Source organism: Heterodontus francisci, chromosome 37, assembly GCF_036365525.1.
Source record: "Heterodontus francisci isolate sHetFra1 chromosome 37, sHetFra1.hap1, whole genome shotgun sequence".
NCBI classification, from domain to species: domain Eukaryota; kingdom Metazoa; phylum Chordata; class Chondrichthyes; order Heterodontiformes; family Heterodontidae; genus Heterodontus; species Heterodontus francisci.
The window spans coordinates 36,994,499-37,022,059 of NC_090407.1; the positions used below are offsets into that span (position 1 = coordinate 36,994,499).

At 45.1% G+C, this 27,561-nt stretch overlaps 1 protein-coding gene across 6 annotated transcripts in view; it reads right to left on the bottom strand.

The window, feature by feature from the left end:
- nphp4 (nephronophthisis 4) overlaps positions 1-27,561 on the bottom strand; it is a 532,906-nt gene that overhangs the window by 27,979 nt on the left and 477,366 nt on the right. For all 6 annotated transcript variants that reach the window (XM_068017516.1, XM_068017513.1, XM_068017512.1 and 3 more), the window contains 2 exons: positions 12,987-13,064; positions 10,172-10,328 (listed from right to left, as the gene is read on the bottom strand). In XM_068017516.1, the coding sequence (XP_067873617.1) occupies positions 10,172-10,328; positions 12,987-13,064 (235 nt within the window). The remainder of the gene's footprint in view (positions 1-10,171; positions 10,329-12,986; positions 13,065-27,561) is intronic.

Genomic DNA, 27,561 nt, shown 5'->3' on the forward strand with positions numbered 1-27,561 from the left:
TGTGTTCCATTGCTCAGTGCTACATTTGTAAGACTGCTCACTGTGGTGTCAGTCAATCCTGATGGGGCACTGTTCCCAAAGTGAAACAAAGACATATCCGGGCAGCCATCTGAATGAAGTCTACACAGAAATCATGAGTCTAGTTTCTTCATACTTGGGGTATGAAACATAATGTCTGGTGATGAAGATGGCGACTAATTTAAATTTATTGGCCGCAGCACCTTTCCTGACATCACCAGGAGATCCTATCATTCTGTGGAACAGATGGATTTCTGGGTTTGAAACCTACTTGTTCGGTAGGGGTAGACCCGCAAGAAGGCGATAATCGTACATTGCCTCAGAGCAGAGGGCCAGTGCATATTCGAGCAGCTAACGGATGATATGTCTACGCTTGATAAGACAGTAAGTGCTCTTGAGAAATTCTTTGGCCCAAAGAAAAGTGTGATAATTGAATGATACACGTTCCGCCAGAGATGCCAGGGAAATGGTGAGCCCATGATACAATATGTGGCAGTGTTGTCTCAGCAGGCTTCTACATGCAAATTTGGCACACTAACTGATGAATTAATTCGTGATCAATTAATTGAAAAAACTTGAATCCCACAAATTAGGAAATGCTTACTCATGGAGGACGATGGTTTGACTTTGGAAAATGCCACAACCTTGGCCGTCCAAGTCGAATCCGCCATGTTAGACTCGAAGATGTTACACAAAAATACAGCCTCATGCTCAGGATCGCTGACACAGCTTGCCCAATCAGCTCAAATGCAAGAGATATGGACAAAGAGACCACAGAAGGCTCATCAACACTTGTTCTATCATGGTCAGGCACCCTCAAAAACGTGCCCAAATTGTGGGGGTACCAAGGATTCAAATCAACTTGTACAGCACAAGGGAAAAAGTGCAACTAATGCTTAAAGATGAATCACTTCACAAAGGTATGCAGATCGTCGAAATGTTCAACATGAGGAGGTACTCATTCCTGAGAGTGAAATCCAGTATGTGTATGCTTTTGTGGTCAGTAAAGTGCCTGGTCCCATGTACAGGGGTCACTTCATAGACTGTACAGTCACGATCACAGGCATTCAGTGTCACTCCTCATTGATGTGGGCGCGGTAGTATCCATGTTGAGCGAAGACCTCTACAATCTTTGCTAATCTCCCCTTTGTCCTCTGGGACACTCCTGCCTGCAGGTGTTTGTGCAGACTCTACTGCACTCCCCTGTGGCACTTCGACTAGGTGAGGCATCACCCTCACGGTTTCTCTGCCCCATAGAGGTCTTTCTTTGTCTCTACAGATTCCTGTAAATGCTGTTAGCAACTCTGGTGGGGTGCTTCCAGTGTCTGCATTTACGTTGGAGGATGTGGGGTCTAACTTTTCAAAATTTTCAGGGTTGGCTGACTGGACAGTAGGGGTTTTCATCCGGGATTCCTCACGGACTTCCTTTAACCTGTCCTCTTGGTCGTTTTTTCCCCTTCCCTGTCTAACCTTTTGCCAGCCTTCTGCCTGCCTGTCCCCTTTTGTTCTCAGCGGGGGTCCCTTACAGTTTACCAGCCCTCTGCTGGAGGGTCCTCCTAACACTGGTACAGGACTGAGGGGTGCAGGTTTCACTGTAGGTTGGGATTTCCCCTCAACCTGGCATATGTGGCAATTCCTGCAGTACTCCACCACATCCTTGTGGAGTTTTGGCCAGTCAAACAGCTGTCTTAAATAAAAACAAGAAATGCTGGAACCACTCAGCAGGTCTGGCAGCATCTGTGAAAAGAGAAAAAGAGTTAACGTTTCAGGTCAGTGACCCTTCTTCGGAACTGACAAATATTAGAAAATGCACAGGTTATAAGCAAGTGAGGTGGGGGTGGGGCAAGAGATAACAAAGGAGGTCCAGATTGGACAAGGCCACATAGCTGACCAAAAGGTCACGGAGAAAAGGCAAACAATATGTTAATGGTGTGTTGAAAGACAAAGCATTAGTACAGATTAGGTGTTAATACACTGAATATTGAACAGCAGCAAGTGCAAACCTGAAAAAAAACAGTGGGTAAGCAAACTGAACAAACTAAGATGAAATGAAATAAATGCAAAAAAAAAATTGTAAAAAATGTAAAAAAGAGTGTAAAAAAAAAGGAAGGATAGATAACTAAAAATGAAAGTAAAATGGGGGGCTGTCATGCTCTGAAATTATTGAACTCAATGTTCAGTCCGGCAGGCTGTAGTGTGCCTAATCGGTAGATGAGATGCTGTTCCTCGTGCTTGCGTTGATGTTCACTGGAACACTGCAGCAATCCCAGGACAGAGATGTGAGCACGAGAGCAGGGGGGAGTGTTGAAATGGCAAGCAACCGGAAGCTCAGGGTCCTGCTTGCAGACTGAGCAGAGATGTTCCGCAAAGCGGTCACCCAGTCTGCGCTTGGTCTCCCCAATGTAGAGGAGACCACACTGTGAGCAGCGAATACAGTATAATACATTGAAAGAAGTACAAGTAAATCGCTGCTTCACCTGAAAGGAGTGTTTGGGGCCTGGGATAGTGAGGAGAGAGGAGGTAAATGGGCAGGTATTACACCTCCTGCGATTGCAGGGGAAGGTGCCATGGGACGGGGACGAGGTGGTGGGGGTAATGGAGGAGTGGACCAGGGTGTCACGGAGGGAACGATCCCTTCGGAATGCTGACAGGGGAAGGGAGGGGAAGATGCGACTGGTAGTGGCATCACGCTGGAGGTGGCTAAAATGGCGGAGGATGATCCTTTCGATATGGAGGCTGATGGGGTGAAAAGTGAGGACAAGGGGAACCCTGTCACGGTTCTGGGAGGGAGGGGAAGGGGTGAGGGTAGAGGTGCGGGGAATGGGCCGGACACGGTTGAGGGCCCTGTCAACACAGTGGGGGGAAATCCTCGGTTGAGGAAAAAGGAGGTCATATCAGAAGCACTGTCATGGAAGGTAGCATCATCAGAGCAGATGCGTCGGAGACGGAGAAACTGGGAGAATGGAATGGAGTCCTTACAGGAGGTAGGGTGTGAAGAAGTGTAGTCGAGGTAGCTGTGGGAGTCGGTGGGCTTATAATGGATATTAGTAGACAACCTATCCCCAGAGATGGAGACAGAGAAGTCTTATGTGGGATTTGGTCTTTTGTATACCGGCATGAACAGCCACTGTAGTCTCGTGGCCCTTCGTAATAGTTCTCTCCAGTACCTCTGTGGCACCACTAACTGGTGAACTACAGTCCACTCCTTGCTCTCAGGTCTGTGAGAGAACTCCTTTTCCTCATCAGTACCTCATTTTGTTTTTAAAGAGTAAAAATCAGGGACTCCCTCTGCTTCACTTTCAGATTGAGCCGCCTGTGCTAACTCTCGCTATACTGGGTCAGCTCGCTGAGCCTCAGCTAGGGAAAATCCATTTAATTCATTCCCTGGGTCTCCTAACTTTCCAGAGAAAGTCTCAGATAGACAGACCTCATGGTCATCTGCCTGCAGTGCTAATTCAGTCTCCTCTGGGGGGAGCTGGTTTGATCATGGCCTGATCCACTACACATTCAGGGAAACTGCAGGGGTCCATCTCCTGCCACTACCCTGTCTCTCTGACCTCCTACGGTTTCTCTTTCACTACTGGGAGAGCTACCACCTTCACCCCCGCCAGATCATTACCTAGGAGCAGACCAACCCCTTCAACAGACAAACTAGGGACAATTCCTACGGTCACCAGTCTCAAAACTAGGTCGCACTCCAGGTGCACCCGGTGTAAAGGTACAGGCATACGCTGCCCTCCAATACCATTCACCACCGTTCTGGTGTTTACTGCACTCTCTGGGGTAAAGGTCAGCCGTTTCCCAGTAAAAGGGATCTAGTGGCCCTGTCCCTGAGAATCACTATGGACTTGCTTGCCCCACTCGAGGGGTATGGGGTTATTTTCCCTTCAAACACAAAACCCTGATAGCCTTCAGAAATCCTATTAACTTTTCATGCACTTGCAGTAGTAAACTTCCAGGGTTGCACTCTTACTGCAGTTAAAGCTACAGCTTGCTCTGTTGTGCTCTCCTCCAGGATTCCTTCTTCACTGAGCAGATATGCCCTGATTAACGCTACAGGTTTTCCCTTTAATGTCCAGCAGTCAGCTTTTAGATGACCTGCCTTATTTCAATGGAAGCACACAGGTCTCCAAGTCTCACGCCTACTCACAGCACCTTCCTTTTTGGCTGGAGGAGGGCCCCCTGTGTCTCCTGCTTTCCTTTTTCTCCCAGGACTGCTGGGGTTCCTATCACCTTCCCACCCTTTGTCCTTTTCGGATTTATGGGGGTGATTAGGAAAGGTTTTCCCCTGGGAAACCGACTAATAAATTAAAGCAAACTCAACAGCCAGAACGGCTGCTTGCCAGGCTTTCTGAACCCACTGCTCCTCTACATGCGTCTTGATAGAGTGGGAGACAGTTTTTAAATTCCTCTAACAGAATTACGTCTCTGAGATTCTCATAGCTGAGTTGTACTTTAAGAGTCGTCAGCCACAGGTCAAAAGCCAGCTGCTTACTTCTTTCAAACTCCAGATAAGTCTGATCAACATGCTTCTTGGGGGTCCTAAACTTTTGGCGATAGGCTTCGGGTACTAATTCATTTGCACCGAGGATAGCGTTTTTTGTTAGTTCATTATTTGAACTCTCATCTGGCAACAGGGAATAAACCTCATGGGCTTTTCTGGTGAGTTTTCTTTGTAATAAAAGAGGCCTGGTCTCAGTTGGCCATTTTAGATGCCCTGCCAGTTTCTCAAAAGGTACAAAAAATGTTTCCACATCTTCCTCATTGAATTTTGGGATTAGTTGACCTAGTTTTAACAATTTTGTACCCTGAATTACGCTCCTCCATATTGGCCATACTTTCACTGGGGTTACTCTGCCACCCCCTAGTTAACTCAAGCCACTTCAGCTCTCTTTCTTCGCATTCCTTCCGGAATATTCTTTCTCTCTCTCCTCTCTCTCTTGTTCCTTCTCCTGTCTTTCTTTTCCTTCACATTCCTTCTGGAAGGCTCTTTCTTTCTCCCTCTCCTGCCTCTCTATCTCTTTTTCCCTTTCCTTAAATTCAAGTTTCCTCTGTTCCAATTGTATCTTTGCTAGCAATATCCTGTCAGAGTCTACTTCTGACCCTGTTTCTGCTTCTTCAGATTTAAGGGCAAAATGGTTGGTCATTAGCCTTAGGAGTTCAGACTTCCTAGCCTTGCCACATACAGTGATCCCACACTGCTCAGCCATTTTTCTCAACTTCTCCATAGACAGTGATTTTAACGTATCCCAAGTTACTTCACCCTGGCTTGGGGAGCTACCAGCTTCAGTTGCAGACATGTTAGTATTCAAGCACACATAACCACAAGAAAACCTGTATTGAAATCTTGCTCTTTTTTTGATTGGGAACAATTTGGCTTCACACTTCCAATTTCTCTCATTTGTCTGCGGGTAAAATCCAGGATGGTAGCCCCCAAATTTCTGTTACGACCAGGTGAGAAAGGGGTCTCGGTTTCCCTCTCAGCCTTCACCTGATCTTATTGTAACAGGGTTTAATTTTAAAACACACTGTGTTTAGCTCCCCCTTGGTGAATCTTTGTTCACTGCTTTCCAATTATAAGGCAAATAAACCAGCACAAACAGGTTTTCTTAGGTTTAAAGAAGAAGGATTGAAATTTTATTAAACTCTAATTTGGTTAACGCCTACAGATAAACGACGTGCCCATGCTAGCATGTATATGCGATACACGCATGTAGATAGAGTCAGAAAAGAGCAGAAGAAAAATAAAGTGGAAAAGTTTGAGGCAATCTCTGGAGGGTTTTTGTTATGGTTCTTCGAGCTCACAGTAGAGTCCTTGATTGTAAGTAGATCTTGCTCTTCGTTGGGTCCCAGTATTCTTCTTAAACCTTGTTCGCTGTAGGAGACTTTTCTCTCTTGGGGTTCATGTGTCTTCAGTGGATTTGGAGTTACGTGAGAAAGAGAGGGAGAGCCAGACAGAAGAGGTCTTCTTCAGTCCAGAAGCATACAGCAGTCTCTCTGTTAGTACAACTCAGAAAAACCAGGTTGCTAAGCAGGCTAATCAAGTGACCAGCTGGTCTGGCCACGTCTGTTTGTGGATTCAGCCATCCCAGCAGTCATCCTGAAATTTGAGCTCCCTCATCTTCAATGTCTGGTATTCAAAGTCCATTGTGGGTTAAATTGGATCAGGGAAGTAACCCCTTTTGTCTCCACAAGCACGGTCTGTTAATATGCAAATGTCTTCCCAGCCAAGGACCTGGTGACTTCTTTTTAACAAGTCCTTTCTTCACTTCAGCAACAGTTTTCAAATCAATGTTCATATGACAAAATTAATATGCCTCATTCTTGACAGGTGGGGGTCTAGCATAACACTTTAAACTAAACTAAACTGTGAGAGTAGGACAACAGGACACAGGCTCACGGTAATAAAAGGAAAATTTAGAATGCATTATTAGGGTGATCCTCCACAGAAGGGCTGATTAACAAATGGACTAGACTCCCAGGCACAGTGGCAGAGGCCAAAACCCAAGAACCATCTGAGAAAAAGCAATTATGCTGCAATGGAGGGGGAACTACAGGCTCATGCTGTCAAGCGAACAGATACTTCCCCACAAAGGGAAAGTGAAAATGCAGAGAGTAAGCAGCCTTTGTACAGGGAATAATCTTTGCCAGTCTCTAGCTGAAGACTGAAGATTTAAAGAGACATTGCAGTCAACTGCCTGCTTGTCATTTGATCAGGGAATATGAATAGTGTCAAAACAGAATAAAATGTCTTTATACAATTAACTACTAAGTACAAAAGTAACTGCAGCAGCACCATACAAACGTTTATGGCTGAAAATACACTCCAAACTACCACATGAAACAATTCTTTTGGCCTCCTTATCTCGAGAGACAATGGATACGCGCCTGGAGGTGGTCAGTGGTTTGTGAAGCAGCGCCTGGAGTGGCTATAAAGGCCAATTCTGGAGTGACAGGCTCTTCCACAGGTGCTGCAGAGAAATTTGTTTGTTGGGGCTGTTGCACAGTTGGCTCTCCCCTTGCGCCTCTGTCTTTTTTCCTGCCAACTACTAAGTCTCTTCGACTCGCCACAATTTAGCCCTGTCTTTATGGCTGCCCGCCAGCTCTGGCGAATGCTGGCAACTGACTCCCACGACTTGTGATCAATGTCACACGATTTCATGTCGCGTTTGCAGACGTCTTTATAACGGAGACATGGACGGCCGGTGGGTCTGATACCAGTGGCGAGCTCGCTGTACAATGTGTCTTTGGGGATCCTGCCATCTTCCATGCGGCTCACATGGCCAAGCCATCTCAAGCGCCGCTGACTCAGTAGTGTGTATAAGCTGGGGATGTTGGCCGCTTCAAGGGCTTCTGTGTTGGAGATATAGTCCTGCCACCTGATGCCAAGTATTCTCCGAAGGCAGCGAAGATGGAATGAATTGAGACGTCGCTCTTGGCTGGCATACGTTGTCCAGGCCTCGCTGCCGTAGAGCAAGGTACTGAGGACACAGGCCTGATACACTCGGACTTTTGTGTTCCGTGTCAGTGCGCCATTTTCCCACACTCTCTTGGCCAGTCTGAACATAGCAGTGGAAGCCTTACCCATGCGCTTGTTGATTTCTGCATCTAGAGACAGGTTACTGGTGATAGTTGAGCCTAGGTAGGTGAACTCTTGAACCACTTCCAGAGCGTGGTCGCCAATATTGATGGATGGAGCATTTCTGACATCCTGCCCCATGATGTTCGTTTTCTTGAGGCTGATGGTTAGGCCAAATTCATTGCAGGCAGACGCAAACCTGTCGATGAGACTCTGCAGGCATTCTTCAGTGTGAGATGTTAAAGCAGCATCGTCAGCAAAGAGGAGTTCTCTGATGAGGACTTTCCGTACTTTGGACTTCGCTCTTAGACGGGCAAGGTTGAACAACCTGCCCCCTGATCTTGTGTGGAGGAAAATTCCTTCTTCAGAGGATTTGAACGCATGTGAAAGCAGCAGGGAGAAGAAAATCCCAAAAAGTGTGGGTGCGAGAACACAGCCCTGTTTCACACCACTCAGGATAGGAAAGGGCCACATGAAACAGAGCTTGTTAATATTAGTTAACAAACTTCTCGTATGATTTTCAGGCTCTGCTGGTGGATACTTGATAGCCAGGGAAGCACTCACTAGCACCACAAGTGTGATTTATTGCCAGCAATTTTTAACCAAGGAATTTATAATCTCTCTGATCCCCGCATGCAAGTTCAAATGGAGATGCAATGGAACTGTTCCTGTTAACATCTAACGGCTCAATGAAAAATAAATTAGTGCATACAACCCTGTGTAACAGAAAGAAGCCATAAAATGGTGTTCAATTTACAAGAGCAATCAGTCATAAAATGAACTGATTCAAGTGCTGAAATTGTTCTGTTTGACAAGGTAAGCAGGGGCAGATAAGAAAATGTCAGCCGCAATAGTGGACTGTAAGCAATTGCTTTGAATGTACCCTTCCAGTGTTAGCATATCTTAATCTTTTCTCATTCCATTAGTAAGTAACTCGAGGTAGCTGCTCCAATTTGATGGAACCAAATTAAAAGGAAATCCAGAAAATAATCTTGAATAACTGAAATTAGTTTGTGGAAGCCATAAAGCTCAGGTAGCTGCTCAGCTGCACCCCCAGTGGCTCATTGTTACATGCACTGTTCTATTTGCTCGCATAACTATGTCACTGTTGTTCATTGTATTCCATGAAGTGCTTTAAGACACCTCTGAAAGATGTGTTATGGAGCAATGTGAATGAAAGTCTTTCTCATTCGTGCCAACTGTCAGCATTTTACACTGAAGTTCAGCCTTTGGGGTCTTGGTTAGCATCAGCAATTTGCCACCTCCTGCTCCTAATAGAGTCCAGTAGACAATTAAAAATCTAGCCCACAGAATTACTGCCCCAATGGGATAGAGAAGCAAAGGAATCTCGGGGAACAGATTCATAAATCTTTAAAAGTAACAGCACATGTTAACAAATCCATAAAAAAATACAAACTAAGCGCTGAGGTTCATTTCTAGAGCAATAGAATTGAAAAGCAGGAAAGTCATCTGAAACTTGTATTGAAGCTTGGTTATACCACACTGCAAGTGAGTATTGTGCACAGTTATGGTCTCCATATTACAAAAAGGACAGAAGCATTGGAGAAGGTACAAAAAAAGATTTACAAGGATGATACCAGAACTGAGAGGTTATCAGGAAAGATTGAAAAGTCTGGACCTCTTTTCTCTGGAAGTCAGAGGAGTGAGCTGATAGAGGTCATGAAGGTGTTTGTAGGATAGAGATAGGGAGGTTTCCAGTTGTGAGGGAGACCAAACTGGGGACCACAAATATAAGATCGTCACGAATAAATTAATAGGGAATTCAACAGAAACCTCTTTACCCAGACAGTAATTAGAACACAGAACATGCTATCACATGCAGTAGTTGAGGCAAATAGCATTACGCATTTAAGGGGACGCTAGTTAAATACAGGAATAGAAGGGTGTGCAGATAGGGCTAGTAGAAATTGGGTGGTAGGAGGTTCCTGTGGAGCATAAACACCTGCACAGACAGTTGGGCTGAATGGTCTGTTTCTATGCTGTAAATTCTATGTAATTCACTGTTAAAGGCTACTTCAGAAGTGATCAGGTGACAAACCTAGTTATATGTCTTGAGCAGCCATTTAATCACAGTGACTCTAATCACCCATTGCATATGTGCAAACTGAGAGCACAGCAAGTACCAGGGAACTGAGCTTGGGTTCAGTATACACATACCATATGTTTAAATACTGAATAAAGCTTTCTCTCTTATTTAGTGGGCGATCACTACAGACAAGCCTAAAAAAAATTGGGGTAAGATCGGGCAGGCGCAGAACAGGAAGGAATCGGGCAATATTGATCAGTGCCTGATTTCCTGGACCTGCTCACCTGTTCCATACTGGCATCACCTGCCAAGTGGAACAGACAACAATACTTTAAATGATGTTGTTGAAGAGGCAATCAATATAACTGTGACCCTGTGAAATCAGATAGACCACATCACTTAGTTGGCACTATTGTACGATCAGGGTTTTTTTTTATATAAGGGAATATACAGCAAGTTAATGCAACTGATGAAAATATTAGAATAAAATAGAAATACTACATTGTAAGGATCAAATAATATGATACCTGACAAAGCATGCAATGGAGGTAGGCGGATAGATTTCTTCAGGAATGTAAGCTCGGGATGATAAAAGCGGAATGTCTGATCAATAACATACGGCTGAGTTTCAACATTGACCTGTAAGATGGCAATCGGCTTCTGATTTTCAATCTTAAAAGACACCTGAAAGAAGAAAATCTTACAATTGAAGGACATACAGTCGTTGGTGAAAAGTTTACCAATTGCTTTTTTTTAACCCCTCACATACTGTTTCGAGCAATGAAAAATGCAAGGTAAAAATGCCAGCATAAGCAACAATCCATTATTTTTCACAGCTTTGTTCAGGTGATGGCACATCTGCCACTGAGTCAGAGACCATGGGCTGCATTTTACAGCACCCCCCCCTACCCCCACTGTCGGAGGTTGTGACGAGGGGGGTGGGAGCTGGAAAATGCCTCCAGCAGAGGCCCGCTAACGGCCTCAACGCCAGGAAGGCCCGGCCCGATAGTGCGGGCGGTGGTGAGGCCTCGTGGCAGACCCCCTGCCGCTCAGCGACGGAAGGCAAATTTAAATATTCAAAAAAATGTTAATGAAAGAATTCATCACTTACCTGCTCCCGCCGTCCATTCCGCAGCTATATTGCTGCCGGTGACTGGCACTGCCGCGCCTTCGGATACCCATTTGGGGATTTGATGTGGGACACTGGTGGGGAGGGGGGAGCAGATATGTATTTCAGTGTGGCGGAGGGGAGCGGCGTCAGAATGATTTGTTTGGTGTAGGAGATGGTGGGAAGGGGTAAAGATTAAAGTTTGTGATCTTTGGGCGGGAGGAGGTCAAGTGCACAAGGTAAGTATTTTGGGGGGGGGCACAGAGAGCAAGGAATGAATTGTTTGCTTATTGGGGGGGGTGGGAGAAGGGCAAGAAACATTCATTTAATTTCTTGAAGAACTTCTAATTCACTATTTCTTTAAAAATTCATATTAAATGAAAGGGTTTGAAGCCCTTTAAAAACGGTGCGGTGCCTGTGTGATGGCGCTTGACCCCATTGCTGGGAACGGACCACCCACCTGCTCCAGGTCATTGGGGATGGGGCGGTCCGCCCTGGCCATCTAAATGAGCCGCTGCGTTTAATATTGTGGTGGGTCCGCGATGAGCGGTCTGCCTGCCCGCCGCCACTCTCGGCAGCAGAAATGTAAAATTCAGTCCCGTGAGCTCAAATCCCGCTCCAATACTTAGGAATAAAAGCTTCAGTTTAATACTGAGGGAGAACAGATTGATCTGGGGTTCTCTGGATTACATGTTACACTAAGGCATGCCTGCTTGTTCTGGTGAGTGTTTAAGATCCCACAGCAGCACTTGAAGCACACTGGACCATATTCTTCCCTCAATCAACACTACCGCCACAGATTAACTGGACATTCACCTTGTTGCTTTTTAAGGGAGTCTGCTATGCACAAAATGCCTGTGACATTTGCTCACGTAGGAACAGCATTTCAAAGTAATATGTTGTAAGTAAAGAGCTTTGGGATGTCCTGAGTGATGTAACATATCATCAGGGCTAATGATACTAGGTGACTAAATAAATAAGATTCCATTTATATTACCAAGTGTTACAGTAATTATATAATTATGTTTACATTTCCATGGTAGTTGTAAATCAGTGGCCATGATTAGTTACGTAGTGAATTTTATTGTTTATAAACTCCACAATCGAGAGGAAGACAGAGGGAAGGTGCTTCAGGTGGCAGGTATGGAGGAGTTATATATAAGCACCAAAATGGTGAGGTGATTTTAGTGGTATTGGGAGGGTAGTCTAAAGCAGTGGCTCTCAAACTGGGGTCCATGGACCTCTGGGGCTCCATTGAGACTTTCTCGGGGGTCTGCGAGTGCTTACCAAGCAGGGCCAGAGGCAGTCTCGGTGCAAGCTGGGAGTCGAGTGCAGCCACCGCATAAGCAGCGCAGCAAGGCGATACCTTAGGAGTGGAGCACCCATGGAGGAACACTGAGAGTTGCATAAAGATCACTATACCTGTAAGAAATCTGTATGTAAATACCTGTGTTCTTAAAAGCATTATTAAAGCATGATTTACATGCAGCACTTTCACATTATGAGTATTATATAGTATAGTAATTTAGATAGTGGGGTCAGTCATTACTAATCCATTTGAAAAGAAGTCCTACAAGCAAAAAAGTTTGAGAACCACTAGTCTAAGGTGTGTGAGAGTCATCAGAGCAGCACAGGGGCTTCTGGAATGTGAGGGAAGGGGTCCTTGGGTATGGTATAGTGGATGGGCGCGGTTTGGCTTTTTCTGTGCTATTAGCACCAGATTTCAGTGGGGAGTAGGAAGTGGATCAGGAAGCTGTTTTAGCTGGTGTCTGACTTTACCCTCCACTTCCCACTGTAAGTGACTGTCGAAGTAGATCATGCCTGCCCATATTTTCACGGATGTATTCAGATAATACGGTAATTATCAGAAACACAAGCAGCAAATTAGAGCAGGATTTCAGATTTCCAGAACTTCAATCTGAAATGGCCGTAGGTATCACTTTACAGATACTGTGCGATCTGCTGTGGATTTGCTTTAGTTTAACAACATTAGATGAATTGGTCTGTGATACAAAAGCTTTCCACATCATATATTTTGGAAAAAAATTTCAAGCTGGAAATCAAAACAGCAACAGGAACTGTTACTTTGCCCTCTCCCTCCCCCTAGCCCACAAAACTAAACACACACAGTGCATGCATTTTTGTTGCTCCTCAGCTGGAGGTTTTGAGACGCGAGTCTAAATTAGGACAATGATGCTCGTCGCCAGATACGCTGCTGATGAGATGATACATACTTCAATCTTCTTGGGTGTGGAGTTAGGCTGCTGCTGATTAACAACGTTCTTTTTAGAAAGTCTCCCATCAGCCGGACCCTGAGGTAAAAAAGCAACGGTTTAGGATGGTTGACCATTAGTGAAATAAAGTCAGCTGTACATATTTGACATGGCCCACTTGCTCGATGCAATTTAGCACTTCCTGCCAAGATGGCAGACATGTGACCTGAACCCAGGCCTCTGCCAGTATTACACCATAACCAGGAACAGCAAGCAATAATGGACCCAAGATGACGACATTTGAAGCAAAATTCTTGTTGCTTATTTTAGTTTCAAGTTAGGTGTGTGTAAAAAAGTAGCTGTCCAAGTTTACTGGTTTCTACTGTTTTACTAAAATAAGCAAGCACAGTCTTGTTTCGACAAGGTGAGAACGGTATCTAGGGGTCTTTACTGTCTTCATCTGGTCTTATTGTAACATGGTTTAATTTTTAAACACACTGTGTTTTGAGCTCCCCCTTAGTGAATCCTTGTTCACAGCTTTCCAATTCTAAGGCAAAGAAATGAGCACACCAGGTTTTTATTTTTATTTAGAGATACAGCACTGAAACAGGCCCTTCGGCCCACCGAGTCTGTGCCGACCATCAACCATCCATTTATACTAATCCTACACTAATCCCATATTCCTACCACATCCCCACCTGTCCCTATATTTCCCTACCACCTACCTATACTAGGGGCAATTTATAATGGCCAATTTACCTATCAACCTACAAGTCTGTGGGAGGACAAAGTGGGAGGAAACCGGAGCACCCGGTGAAAACCCACGCAGACACAGGGAGAACTTGCAAACTCCACACAGGCAGTACCCAGAATTGAACCCGGGTCGCTGGAGCTGTGAGGCTGCAGTGCTAACCACTGCGCCACTGTGCCGCCCACAGTGTTTAAAGAAGAAAAGTGAAATTTATTAAACCTTAAACTTAAATTCTAATATGGTTAATGCCTATGGCTATATGACGCGCCCACGCTAGCATGCACATGTGATACACACATGCAAATACGGACAGAAAAGAACAGGAGAAATAAAATGGAGAGGTTTGAGGCAGTCTCTAAAAGGGGGTTTCTTGTCACTGTTTCTGTGTTTCCAGCTCGCCATAGAGCCCTTGATTATAGACAGCTCTTACTTTTCGTTGGGGCCCAGTATTCTTCTTAAATCTTGTTCACTGCAGGAGACTTTCTCTCTTGGGGTTCATATGTCTTCAATGGTTTCCGAAGGCAGTGAGAACGAGATGAGAGCTAACAGGACAGAAGTGTTCTCAGTCCAGGAGAAAAGAGCCTTCTGAGTTCAAATTCCCTGTTGGAAGTTCAAATTCAAAATACTCCAACAGTCAGTCATATGACTAAACTGGCCAGACCACATCTGTTTGTGTATTCAGCCATTTTAGTAGTTAACCTGGAATGCTTCAACATCTGGTAATCAAAAGTCCATTGTGGATTAAATTGGAGCAGTGAATAGCTCCTTTGTCCTTTGAAGTACTTGTCTGTTGATATGCTAATGTCTCTCTCCAGCCAAAATCTCCAATTATTTTTTAAAGCAAGTTCTTTCTTCACCAACAACATCAAATCAATGTTCATGTGGGGAAATTAATTTTCCTCATTCTTGGCAGGTGGGGGCTTGCCTGACAGTCTCTCTGACTTACCCTTCCTGTGGGGCTAGTGTCTTCCTGGCATGGGTGAGACTGACAACATATACTTTAGAAATAATGGTTTGAACATAAGAACATAAGAAATAGGAGCAGGATTAGACCTCATCTCCTCATCTCAGTCCTAGATAATCGGGCCCTTATCCTGAGACTTTGCCCTGTGTTCTAGATTCCCCAGACAGGGGAAACAACCTCTCACTGTCTACCCTGTCAAGCCCCCTTCAGAATCTTGATGTTTCAATGAGATCACCTCTCATTCTTCTAAACCCCAGAGAGTATAGACGCAATTTACTCAGCCTATTATCATAGGACAACCCACTCAGCCCAGGAACCAATCTAGTGAACCTTTGCTGTACCATTGCCAAGGCAAGTAGGTCCTTCCTTAGATATGGAGACCAAATCTGCACACAGTACTCCAGGTGTGGTCTCACCAAAGCCCTGTACAATTGTAGTAAGACTCATTTATTTTGTACTCCAATCCCCTTGCAATAAAAACCTATATGCCATTTGTCTTCCTAATTGCTTGCTTTGCCTGCATGCTAACTTTCTGTGTTCCTTGTACGAGTACACCCAAGTCTCTCTGAACATCAACATTTAAAAGCTTCAAGCCTTTTAAAAAATATTCTGCTTTTCTATTCATATTACCAAAGTGATAACTTCACACTTCCCCACATTATACTCCATTTTTCATCTTGTTGTCCACTCACTTAACCTGTCTACATCACTTTGCTGCCTCTTTGGGTTTTCCTCACAGCTTACATTCTCACCTAGCTTTGTATCATTAGCAAACTTGGATACATTTCTCTTGGTCTCTTCATCCAAGTCATTAATATAGCTTGTAAACAGCTGAGGCCCCAGCACTGATCCTTGGGAAATTCCACTTGTTACAGCCTTCCAACTTGAAAATGCCCCATTTATCACTACTTTTTGCTTCCAGTCCTTAAACCAATCCTAGAGCCATGCTAATTGTCATGCCCAGTAAAGGCATGTCCTATTCATAACTTAAACATGGACTGTATCCAGCATAGAATCTTCTGGAACTGAATTTTCCTTTTTTTTAAATGAATTACAATGGACATTAAAAGGGCTGCATAACATGGCTGCCGAGGGCCAGGTGACTTGTACAATTGAATGAGCATGGGTGGAGGGCCTCCCTGGAATGGGCATACCAAGAAGAAACCATTTACGGAATTTACACTCCCTATTGTTTGTGGTCCTACCCAAAACTCACTATCTATGGACTCCTAGACTCACTGTGTGGAACCTTATCAGTGCTGAGGCATTCCCGATGGCAGGACTGGAAGTTGTCGTAACTTCCATTCCGCTGCAAATCTCATTTCCCACGAGATGTTGCATGTAAATTAGCTATGCGGTGATGGGCAGGGGGGCACATGGGATCACGTGGCAGGGGTGGCCTTTCATTGGTGGAACCTGCCGTCACTGCCCAGAGCACCATGATCGCCACAGATATAAAACATTGTGCTTACAGCCTCAAGGATCAGCAACCTTTCTTTTATAGAAACACAGAAAATAGGAGCAGGAGTAGGCCATTCGGCCCTTCGAGCCTGCTCCACCATTCATTATGATCATGGCTGATCATCCAACTCAGTAACCTGTTCCCGCTTTCGTCCCATATCCTTTGATCCCTTTAAACCCAAGAGCTATATCTAACTCCTTCTTGAAAACATACAATGTTTTGGCCTTAACTACTTTGTGTAGTAGCGAATTCCACAGGTTCACCACTCTCTGGGTGAAGAAATTTCTCCTCATCTCAGTCCTGAAAGGTTTACCCCGTATCCTTAGACTATGACCCCTGGTTCTGGACTCCCCCACCATCTGGAACATCCTTCCTGCATCTAACCTTGTCAAGTCCTGTTAGAATTTTACAGGTTTCTCTGAGATCCCCCTCACTCTTCTGAACTCCAGCGAATATAATCCTAACTGACTCAATCTCTCCTCATATGCCTGTCCCGTCACCCCAGGAATCAATCTGGTAAACCTTCGCTGCACTCCCTCTATAGCAACAACATCCTTCCTCAGATAAGGAGACCAAAACTTCATGCAATATTCCAGGTGTGACCTCACCAAGGCCCTGTATAATTGTATCAAGACATCCCTGCTCCTGTACTCGAATCCTCTCGGTATGAAGGCCAACATATCATTTGCCTTTTTTATCACCTGTTGCACCTGCATGCTTACCTTCAGTGACAAAGTGTACGAGAACACCCAAGTCTCGCTACATATTCCCCTCTCTCAGTTTATAGCCATTCAAATAATAACCTGCCTTCCTGTTTTTGCTACCAAAGTGGATAACTTCACATTTATCCACATTATACTGCATCTGCCATATATTTGCTCACTCACTCAACTTGTCCAAATCACCCTAAAGCCTCACTGCATCCTCCTCACAAATCACCCTCCCACCCAGTTTTGTGTCATCTGTAAATTTGGAGATATTACATTTAGTTCCCTCATCTAAATCATTAATATATATTGTGAATAGTTGGGGTCATAGCACCGATCCCTGCGGTACCCCACTAGTCACTGCCTGCCATTCGGAAAAAGACCCATTTATCCCTACTCTTTGTTTCCTGTCTGACAACCAATTTTCTATCCATAGCAATACACTACCCCCAATCCCATGTGCTTTAATTTTACACGCTAATCTCTTATGTGGGACTTTGTCGAAAGCCTTCTGAAAGTCCAAATGAACCACATCCACTGGCTCCCCCTCATCAATTCTACTAGTTACATCCTTGAAGAATTCTAGTAGATTTGTCAAGCACGATTTCCCTTTCGTAAATCCATGCTGACTCTGTCCGATTCTGCCACTGTTCTCCAAGTGCTCTACTATGAAATCTTTGATAATGGACTGTAGAATTTTCCCCACTACCGACGTCAGGCTCACTGGTCTATAATTCCCTACTTTCTCTCTACCTCCCTCTTTTAAATAGTGGGGTTACAATAGCCACCCTCCAATCTGTAGGAACTGTTCCAGAGTCTATAGAGTCTTGGAAGATGACCACCAATGTATCCACTATTTCTAGGTCCACTTCCTTAAGTACTCTGGGATGCAGACCATTAGGCCCTGGGGATTTCTCGGCTTTCAATCCCATCAATTTCCCCAACACCATTTCTCTACTAATACTGATTTCCTTCAGTTCTTCTCTCTCACTAAATTCTGTTTTCCCCAACATTTCTGGTATGATATTTGTGTCCTCCTTTGTGAAGGCAGAACCAAAGTATGCATTTAGATGGTTAGCCATTTCTTTGTTCCTCATAATAAATTCCCCTGTTTCTGACTGTAAGGGACCTACATTTGTCTTCACTAATCTTTTTGTCTTCACACACCTATAGAAACTTTTACAGTCAGTTTTTATGTTCCCCGCAAGCTTGTCCTCGTACTCTATTTTCCTCTTCTTAATCAATCCCTTGGTCCTCTTTTCCTGAATTCTAAACTGCTCCCAATCCTCAGGTCTGTTGTTTTTTCTAGTAAATTTATATGCCTCTTCCTTGGATCTAATGCTACCTCTAATTTTCCTTGTAAGCCATGGTTTGGCTACCTTTCCTGTTTTACTTTTGCGCCAGACAGGAATAAACAATTGTTGCAGTTCATCCATGCACTCTTTGAATGTTTGCCATTGCCTTTCCACCGTCGTCCCTTTAAGTAACGTTTCCTAATCCATCATAGCCAACTCGCGCCTCACACCTTTGTCGGTTCCTTTACGAAGATTCAGAACCCTAGTCTCAGAATCAACGATGTCACTCTCCATGTTGATGAAGAATTCTATCATATTATGGTCGCTCATCCCCAAGGGGTCTCGCACAACTAGACTGTCAATTATTCCTCTCTCATTACACAATACCATGTCTAGGATGGCCTGTTCTCTAGTTGGTTCCTCAACGTATTGGTCCAGAAAACCATCCCATTTTCATTCCAAGAATTCCTCCTCTACGGTATTATGACTAATTTGATTTGCCCAATCTGTATGCAGATTAAAAATCACCCATAATTACAGATGTTCCTTTATCGCATGCGTCTCTAATTTCCTGTTTAATGCCATTCTCAACATCACCACTACAGTTTGGGGGGGGGGGGGGGGGGTCTGTATACAACCCCCACTAAAGTTTTTTGCCCCTTGGTGTTTCTCAGCTCTACCCATACAGATTCAACATCGTCAGAGCTAATATATTTCCTCACTATTACGTTAATTTCCTCTTTAACCAGCAATGCAACTCCACCGCCTTTTGCTTTCATGTAAGTTTCTTCAGACCAACTTAAATTGAAGCTTTTACTTAAATCAAAATGTTTTTGCCTCCCTTATTTTGTGAAAGCCACCACCAACTTCGTATCATTTATTTTACCTGCAGTCAAAGTGAATCACATGGCAGCCAGTGTCCCACCCTACGGTTCAGTGATGCCTCTCTGTAGGTTCTCCTCCAGGCTGTCAGGGAAAGGCGGGAGGCCCTCTTCCCTGCAGATGGAGTGCGGAGATCTTCCCGCCTCACCAAAGTGGCCAGGATGGAGGTAGTCACTTGTAGAACATGGGTGCAGTGCTGCAAGTGCATCAATGACTTGCTCAGATTAGCGAGAGTAAGTGGTCCTGGAGAAGCAGTTCCATTGTTTTCTTCCATGGCTCCATGTCTTTAAGGCAGAGCTTATGAAAGGAACGCAGTGGAATATGTGTGCAGCCGTGGTGTCTTTCACTAAATGATGGCTTGCCACGATGAAGATTGGCATTGTTTATGTGATTGGATGTGTTGTGCAATAGCCACTGCAGAATAAGTCATGTTGATGCATGTATGCAATGGTTGTGATGCATTATTTGCCATGTCATTTAATCTGCACTGTCTGCTACAGGATAAACGAAACCACAACCAGCGTGAGTGTGCTAAGATGGGAGGAGGGATCCCTGACATAAGGCTGCTGACCACGACTGAGGAGGAAGCATCTGAGATCACGAGAGAGGAGGGAGGCAGGAGCTACATGGTGTAAGGACAAAGTGTCATCTCTGCTCTTGCAACCATTTGTGGAAACTGAAAGAAATTGTGTGAACTCATGTGAAGCACATGCTTAAAGTGCCTCTGTTTGTGTCTCCACCGCAGATGCCCGCACTCAAGTTGCACAATGCCGTGTGAACCAAGAATCCTCCTCTGGGGAGGAAGAAGAAGCCAATGCTCTAGAGGGTGCACTGTCACCTGCCTCTTCTTCCACCTCCGCCAGCGCAGATACATCCACACGGTCCGCAGTGGGGGGAGGGTTTAAGATTAAAATCTGAGTCACAAGCTGGTATGCATGACAGACACGTCCCAGCAGCTGAGGGAGCATGTGCCAGCTGGGTCCCCTGACAATCGGAGGACTGCTAGGGACCAGGCTCCTGCTCAGCCCCACAGTCATGTTGATGCTCTTTTTGTTGCTATGAGGAGTCTGCTGCATATGCAGCAAAGCCATGTGGAAAATATGTTGGGGATGCCTGGGGTCATGCGTGGCTTTGCACGTGCCATGGAGGAGTCTATGTAAGCCATGACATCTGCCATATCCCAGGCATTTGAGCATATGGCTTCCTCAGTCGAGAGTCTGGCGAGCTCCGTGGCGAGTCTGGTTGAGCACTCGATCTGACCTGCTCTCCATTGCTGTCGCCATTGGCTCCATGCAGCAGGCATCATTTTCCTTGTTGTCCTCCTCCTCACTCTCTTCATGGTCATCCTTATCTGAGGAGGACTGGTGTTCCTCCTGTTCCCCCGCCTGCAGAATGTTGCCGTGTCTAATAGCGAGGTTTGCAAAGCAGAGCAGACGATTATCCATGACGCCCTCTGTGGCGCATACTGAAGAACCCCTCCAAACTGGTCGAGACAACGGAATCGCATTTTCAGCATGCCAATGGTGTGTTCAATGATTGCTCTGGTGGATACATTAGCAGCATTGCACCTCTCTTCAGCAGCGCTTTGGGGATGATGTACTGGTGTCATCAACCATGTACAAAGTGGGTAACCCTTGCCAACCAGGTTTCATCCGTCCACTTCATTTGGTTCCTCGAAACCTACTGGCAGTTGGGAGTTCCTCAAAATGTAGGAGTCATGACACCGCTCTGGGAAACATGTGCAAACATGCATGCTTGTTCTCCTGTGATTGCAAGCCAGTTGCATATTTAAAGAGTGGAAGCCTTTGTGATTGACAAAGACAGCAGGCTGGTCTCAGGGAGCTGAGACATCCGTGTGGATGTACTCAGTACATAGTAATTATGTACTCTGTACATGAGTACAGTCGATCATCCCTTGCACTCTTGGGAACCCAGCAATGGCGCCAAAGGCTACAAACCTTGCTGCCTGGCTGTCCTCAGGTAAGCAGATGAAATCACTGGTACGTCGCAGATTGTGAGATGCCACATATGTCGCCTGTAGATCCCTAGAAGGAGCCGCTGCAGAAAAAACTGAATGTAGCAGTCACCTTGAGGGCGACTGGCGTGGGATTCCTGGTGAAGCCGAACAGCTGCAGGTCATGCCGCAGGATCCTACAAATTTCTGACCATTTCATATGACATCTTTAGGCATCTCTGGCATTGCCTCTCTGACATTTGTAGATAATTTGTCCTTGTCCTGAGGATGCGATGATGTGCCAGTGCCTGTCTTCAATAAGGACGTTCCTGGATGTTATCATTTGGAGCATCTTCACCTTCTTGTTCTGCCTGTTGCTGGTGCTCAGGCATCATGAGTTGAGGTAAAAGAGCCCTCCTTAGTCTCTCCCTTTGCTCTTTTTCCCATAGTACTAGATAAATTGGGTGTATGGGACCTTCGTCACTGTGGCTTTTCTGAACAATAAATAAGCAGAGGGTGGCAATTCAGCCTTTTGTTGACACTGAGCTGGAAAATCGAGGCAATTATCAGCTCCCTTATATCTGCCTTCAAATTGCAGCCAGGTAGAAGACACACCCACTGTTGTTTGCCTCCTCCCACTCACCGTGCAACCCTTGAGTGTCCACGTGGTTTCCTTTATCATTGAAGAAAATGGTGCACTTAGAATTCAGGGCAAGTCTCCCCACCTTGCAACCTCCTCCTGCAACCTTGCAACTTGAACTCATCACCTTTGACCCACCCAATGTTACCTTTACCCTACCCTCTGTAACTATTGAGCATCCTCCCATTACTGTGCACAGTGTAATCATCAATGTATTCATGCCATCCCTCCCCCGTTCCTATCGACATGCCAACTCTTACCCTTGAACTTCTTCACATCAAATTGTTGCCAAGTCCCATTCCCCTCCATATGAGGTTGTCGAATACCCTTAATATCTTATTATTACCAGCACCAGGGAGAAACTGGTTAGTCAGCAACCAACAATAGCAGAGAAAGAAGACGAGGCAGTACCATCGTGCCTTAAAAGGACTAGAGGCTGTAACACCTTAATGTCTCCAAGCCTCTTGCTTTTCAAGTCCATCAAGTACAGAAAACCAACCACCTGGTAATGAGACTACAAGTAACTAACTTCATGACCTGCTGAAAATCCACCTCTTCAAGAAAATCCTGCGACGGCTTTGATGTACGACTCCGGCTATCGAATCCACCTAACTACACTTCAGGAGTGAAAACGCCTCCTTCACTGGGCCTGCAAACCATGTCTTTTTCCAAGACGAGCCAAATCACATGACTTACAAACTATTCCTTTGTGTGCAATTTGTAAATGCACACTATCCTCTTTAATGGCTTTCTTTCTCGAGAGAGTGTGTGGGTATGTGTGAGACAGTGAGTGGCGTAGCGTCAGACTTTCAGGTTGAATACGTGAATAAAAATAATCCTCTTTATTTAAACCCACGAAAAGCGTGCTGCTGTTTTTTCAAATTGGCCATACCCTCAGGGAAGGGAGGGGAACTGGGGTTTCAGCTCTCCCTCAATTCTGTCCATAATATAATATATTACCGCCAACTCTGTGAGCCCTTACCTTGTGTATTAACCTTTTGTGTGGCACTTTATCGAATGCCTCTTTGGAAATCCAAGTATACATCATTTACTGGTTCCCCTTTACCTACCCTACTAGTTACATCCTCAAAAAATTCTAATAAATCTGTTAAGCACGATTTCTCTTTCGTAAAAACATGCTGACTTTGTCTGATCATGCTATGGCTTTCTAAGTGCATTTAACAACTGATGTCAGGTCAACTGGCCCTGTGTTCTCTCTCCCTCCTTTCTTGAATAGCGGTGTTACATTTGCTACCTGCATCCTATTACCACATCGGATTCCATGAGCGGCCTCTATTAAATTCACTCAGGTAAATTCCTCAGGATAGCTGCTAACTGTAATCCTGCTGATTGTCTGAAGAAAATAACTTTTGAAAATGCTGAACATTACTATCTGCCCTCTCAAGGCTAGATTTTCCAATCAACATTATTTTAATGAGGGTGTTAATGCATTTATTTTAAATGGGTTAGAGTAATGCTATTTGAAAATTCTAGGCTCATAACAGGACTGAACTTGCCAAACTTTCCCAAATGGCTTGAAAGTTCTGAAAAGTCTGCAGAGCGTAGAGTTCTTCAATTTTGCTCAGCATGAGGTTTGTTTAAAATAAAAGGAAAAGCAGGAATGTAATAAATTAGTGTTCTTGGTTGAACAGAAACTTGAAATGAGAATGCTCCATTGAGTAAGCTACAGATTAACATTTAAATATTGTCTCCCCTGATGGTTTAGTATTAAATGCATCACCTGGTGTGGTGCTGAGTCTGATCTACACAGCTCAATAGCACTGTAAGTACTCACTGCACCATCAGGATAGCTTCCTTCCATGGTGATTTCTGGGGAGTTTTCTGTGCTTTCTGTTGTGTTTCTGAACCCACATCAAATTACACACATCAGTTCAGTTCAGTACATAGTAATTACCTGCTCCCAGCATTTGTTTTGCTACATCACTGGACTAAAAATGATGACAAATTCTATCCTTAGCAGACATGGGGGGAAAAAATCATTTCTCAAGGTGAAAAAATAAGCCTCTCTGTGTTCATCCTGTAAGTCATTTTTCATCATGTGAACACCAACATTAGGTCACCATGCACCTCATTCATAATTTAATACGAGTCTTCAGCTACCTCATATCACAGAAAATCAATAAGAATCAGATTGCACTCCCCAGAGTAATGGAACATGTGTGGCACAAGGCCATCTATCAGGGTTCACTGAAAAAGGACAATTTCAACAAATAGATCAGCATCTTGCACGGCCTGAAATCTATACCCTTATACAAGCTGTGCCATGGATAATATGCTATTTGACTAACAATAACCCTTTTTCTAACCTGTTAATTATTGGAGATGCAAGTGCTATTTGATCACACTTGTGCTTGTGTCTAGGAACGACACTTGCAGCATCATTCAGGCTAAAACTAGTACTGGCTGCAAAATTCAGCTCCCATAGTTTTGGCATTACAGGTGCCATTTTGGTTCAAAAATGGTGTTCACACTGTGCGTGCACACTCCCAGCATGACGCATAGTGAATGCCATTTTGGTGAGGGTGTTAGCATAGTCATCAGGGGCCTGCAAAGGAAATGTGCAAAGTGGGCAGATCGTGATGACAATCAGCATGTTATCCTGATTTAACACCAGCACTACCATCTTCAACCTCACCACTCCAGCTAATGCCCTTTCTTAAATACACACAGCAGAACATGCATTCAGGTTAGTTGTTGATTAATTTCTACTCGTTCTGTTTGAGTTTGTAGAAGTGCTTGGTGATTTCCAGAGTTGTTTAAAGTTGGTGAAGTTTAGAGGGAGCGGTGCTACAGATGGAGAAGACCTTCGTTCTGACTTCAAGGGTTCTGCTCAAGATCACTTGCTCCCAGTAATGAATGCTGTAGTAACCCATCCCCCTTGGGCTGCAGCATGAGAGGGAGATTGAACAGAAGCAGCAAAGAAGAGGACAAGCTGCTCACAGAGGGAGGAGCAGGAGAGGCCTTATCCACCCAGGGCCTTCAGGGAGCACTTCTCCTACCTCAACCTAAGCCAGGAATAGTGTGCACGTCACCTGCATTTTATGAAGGAGGTGCTCGCAGAAATCTGCCACCTCTTGCAGGCAGAGCTGCAGCCTCAGAGCAGGACAAGGACAGCACAGCCAGTGGTTGTGAAGGTGACCATGCCATCAATTTCACATCAGGAGCAGGCGACATATGTGACATCTCACAGTTCACTGTCCACTGCTGCATAAGGGAGGTAATTGATGCTCTTTATACCAGGATAGGGGAGTTCATTGTGATCTATCTGACCACACAGAAGCAGGTGGAGCATGCTTGTGCCTTTGCCAGGATAGCAGGCTTCCCCATAGTGCAGGGTGCCACTAACTGCACCCAGACATCTTTGGCTGAGCCACATCTAAATGCTGAGATGGAGCACAACCGCAAAGGATTCCACTTGCTGAATATGCAGTTGATGGGCGACCATACTCTGGCACATTATGCTGATGAATGTCCCCTATCCTGGCAGCAGTCAAGATGCATTTATTCTGCACCAGTTCACTGTTCCCCCATCACATCAAAGCAGAAGGCTGCTGAGCGACAAGGGCTATCTGCTTAACACCTGGCTCATGACCCTACCGTGCAACCCAATCACATGTGGCCAGCACGCATACAATGAGAGCCATGCTAGCACGTGAAACATCATATAGACGACCATTGGGGTGCTCAAGCAACGGTTCCTCTGCCTGAACCGCTCTGGAGGAGCCCTCCAGTATTTGCGGGAATGTGTCTCCTGATTCGTCATGGTCTGCTGTCTCCTCCAGAACCTGACCATCATAAGGGCATAGCCCTCGCCACCAGGAAAATGGTGATGAGCTCAGGAGGAGTAGGAACTCATGGCCTCCTGGGTGCTGGGACCTGCGCAACCCTTTCACCCTGCCCTGGTTGCAGGCCACTCATGAACACCTGCAGATCCTGCCTCTATGTTACCTTCTCAAGTACATGCAGTGCCAGTATCTGAGCTGGTGGCTGCACTTGTCAGATCGCCTGATGATGCGTCTTAATCATCAGTTCCTTGTTCCTCTTGGACTTTACGTGCCCACACCAGTGCTTGTCCAGGTGGCAGCTCTTGTGTAGCTAAATGGAGAAAGGCACAAGGGTAGGGTTGTCGGAAAAGGGAGAAAGCAACAGGTGTATTCTTACACCATATGCAACTTGTATATCAGAAGAGATTGTGGGATAGAGGGCAGTGGGATATGAGAAGGTGGATAAGGTATCATCTTCTATGTTTTCAGCCCTGCTGCTAGCCACAGTTTCAGTCATGGCTGCTCCAGTGATGCCACTACCATCTCCTCCATGGGGCTCAGGACATGCACCAGTGTTTGTCCCCTACCAGTTAGGTGTTGCTGCCTCTTGTTATGCTCCACCTTTTCCTGCAAAAGAGAGGGAAGTGTGTGAGTGAGTGTGTTGCAATGTGTTTGAGTGCCATGCCTATCATTGTTGAATAGCTAGCACTGTGTGTGCAAGCTGAAAGAGGTGGATATGAGGCTTGCAGCAGTGCTGAATGTGTGATGGTGAGGTGAAGCTATGAATGTGAGGTGTGAAATAAAAACAAGAAATGCTGGAACCACTCAGCAGGTCTGGCAGCATCTGTGAAAAGAGAAGCAGAGTTAACGTTTCGGGTCAGTGACCCTTCTTCGGAAATGTGAGGTGTGAGTCATGCTTGATAAGATACTGTTGGTAGGTGAGTGAAGACAGGATGGTGAATGGAGCAATGTGTGAGGCTGATTGTTCATTTGTATGGATATAGTATCTAAAGATGCATTCACTGACCTTGACCACTCACGTGAGGTCATTAAACTTCTTCCTGCACTGCATCCAAATCCTTGGGGATAGGCTGCTTGCATTGACAGCAATCTGTTTCCACTACCTTTGCAGTGTCTGCCTCAAGGGCCTCCTGGCCACCTGTGGGTAGAGCAACTCCCTCCTCCTGAATCAAGGCCTCCAGTGTTGCATCGAAGAAACTTGGAACACGCTGTCTGCCCTGCTGCACCATTTCCACTCCTCTTCCTCTCAGAACCTCTTCTATTAATAGTTTCAGCACCTGGTGCAGCCAGAGTGCACCTCGCCTTTATGAAGGACAGGCTGGCTTTATGTGGTGCAGGCCTCACATGAACCTGGGTCCCTTGCTGAGGCATGCAGCCACTCAGAAGCGTGCTGCCTGCATTGCAACAAGCGGGCGCGGATTAATCACACATCACAATCCCTGCCTGTTTCCAAGCCTTATCCAATTTTTACCCGCTAGTTCTTTTCCAACAATTTACAAAGAAACTAACTGGCTAGCCACTCCCATTACCATCAACACACAGATGCACATTGTTGCTACAGTAAGTACTATCTACAGCTTGCATAGCAGTACTTCATGAACCTCATTTTGGTAGCATCTCCCAGCTCTGCAACCTCTGCCACCTAGAAGGTCAAGAGGAGAAATATGCGGACATTTTTCCCTGTTCCTTCATTGTTATCACGTCAAAATGCTGGAATTTCCTATCTAACACCACTGTGGAAGATGTATCACCACAAGGACTGCTGACTGACCACCTCTGCATACTCCAGCTGCAACCAGAGATCCTTTGAAGAAAATCATGCACATCATGGACTCCAAGAGACCCACTGAATCAGTTATCTATCTCTTCAAACTGGAAGCCTCGGGACCACCGAAATCGGCTAGAAGCCAGCCGAATCACCAACTCCGCAGAGTGTCTACCCCTTTTTTCTATGGACTCCAACTCAACCAATCTACCCTTCCCCACTCTGTAACCTATTTGCATGTGTGTGATCCTTGAGCGTGTGAGTGAAAGTTGGAGCATAGTTTATTATTTTACTTAGATCGGTTTAAGTACAATAAAGCTAACCTCTTTCTTTGTTAAACTCAAGAAAACCTGTCTGATTGATTATTTAC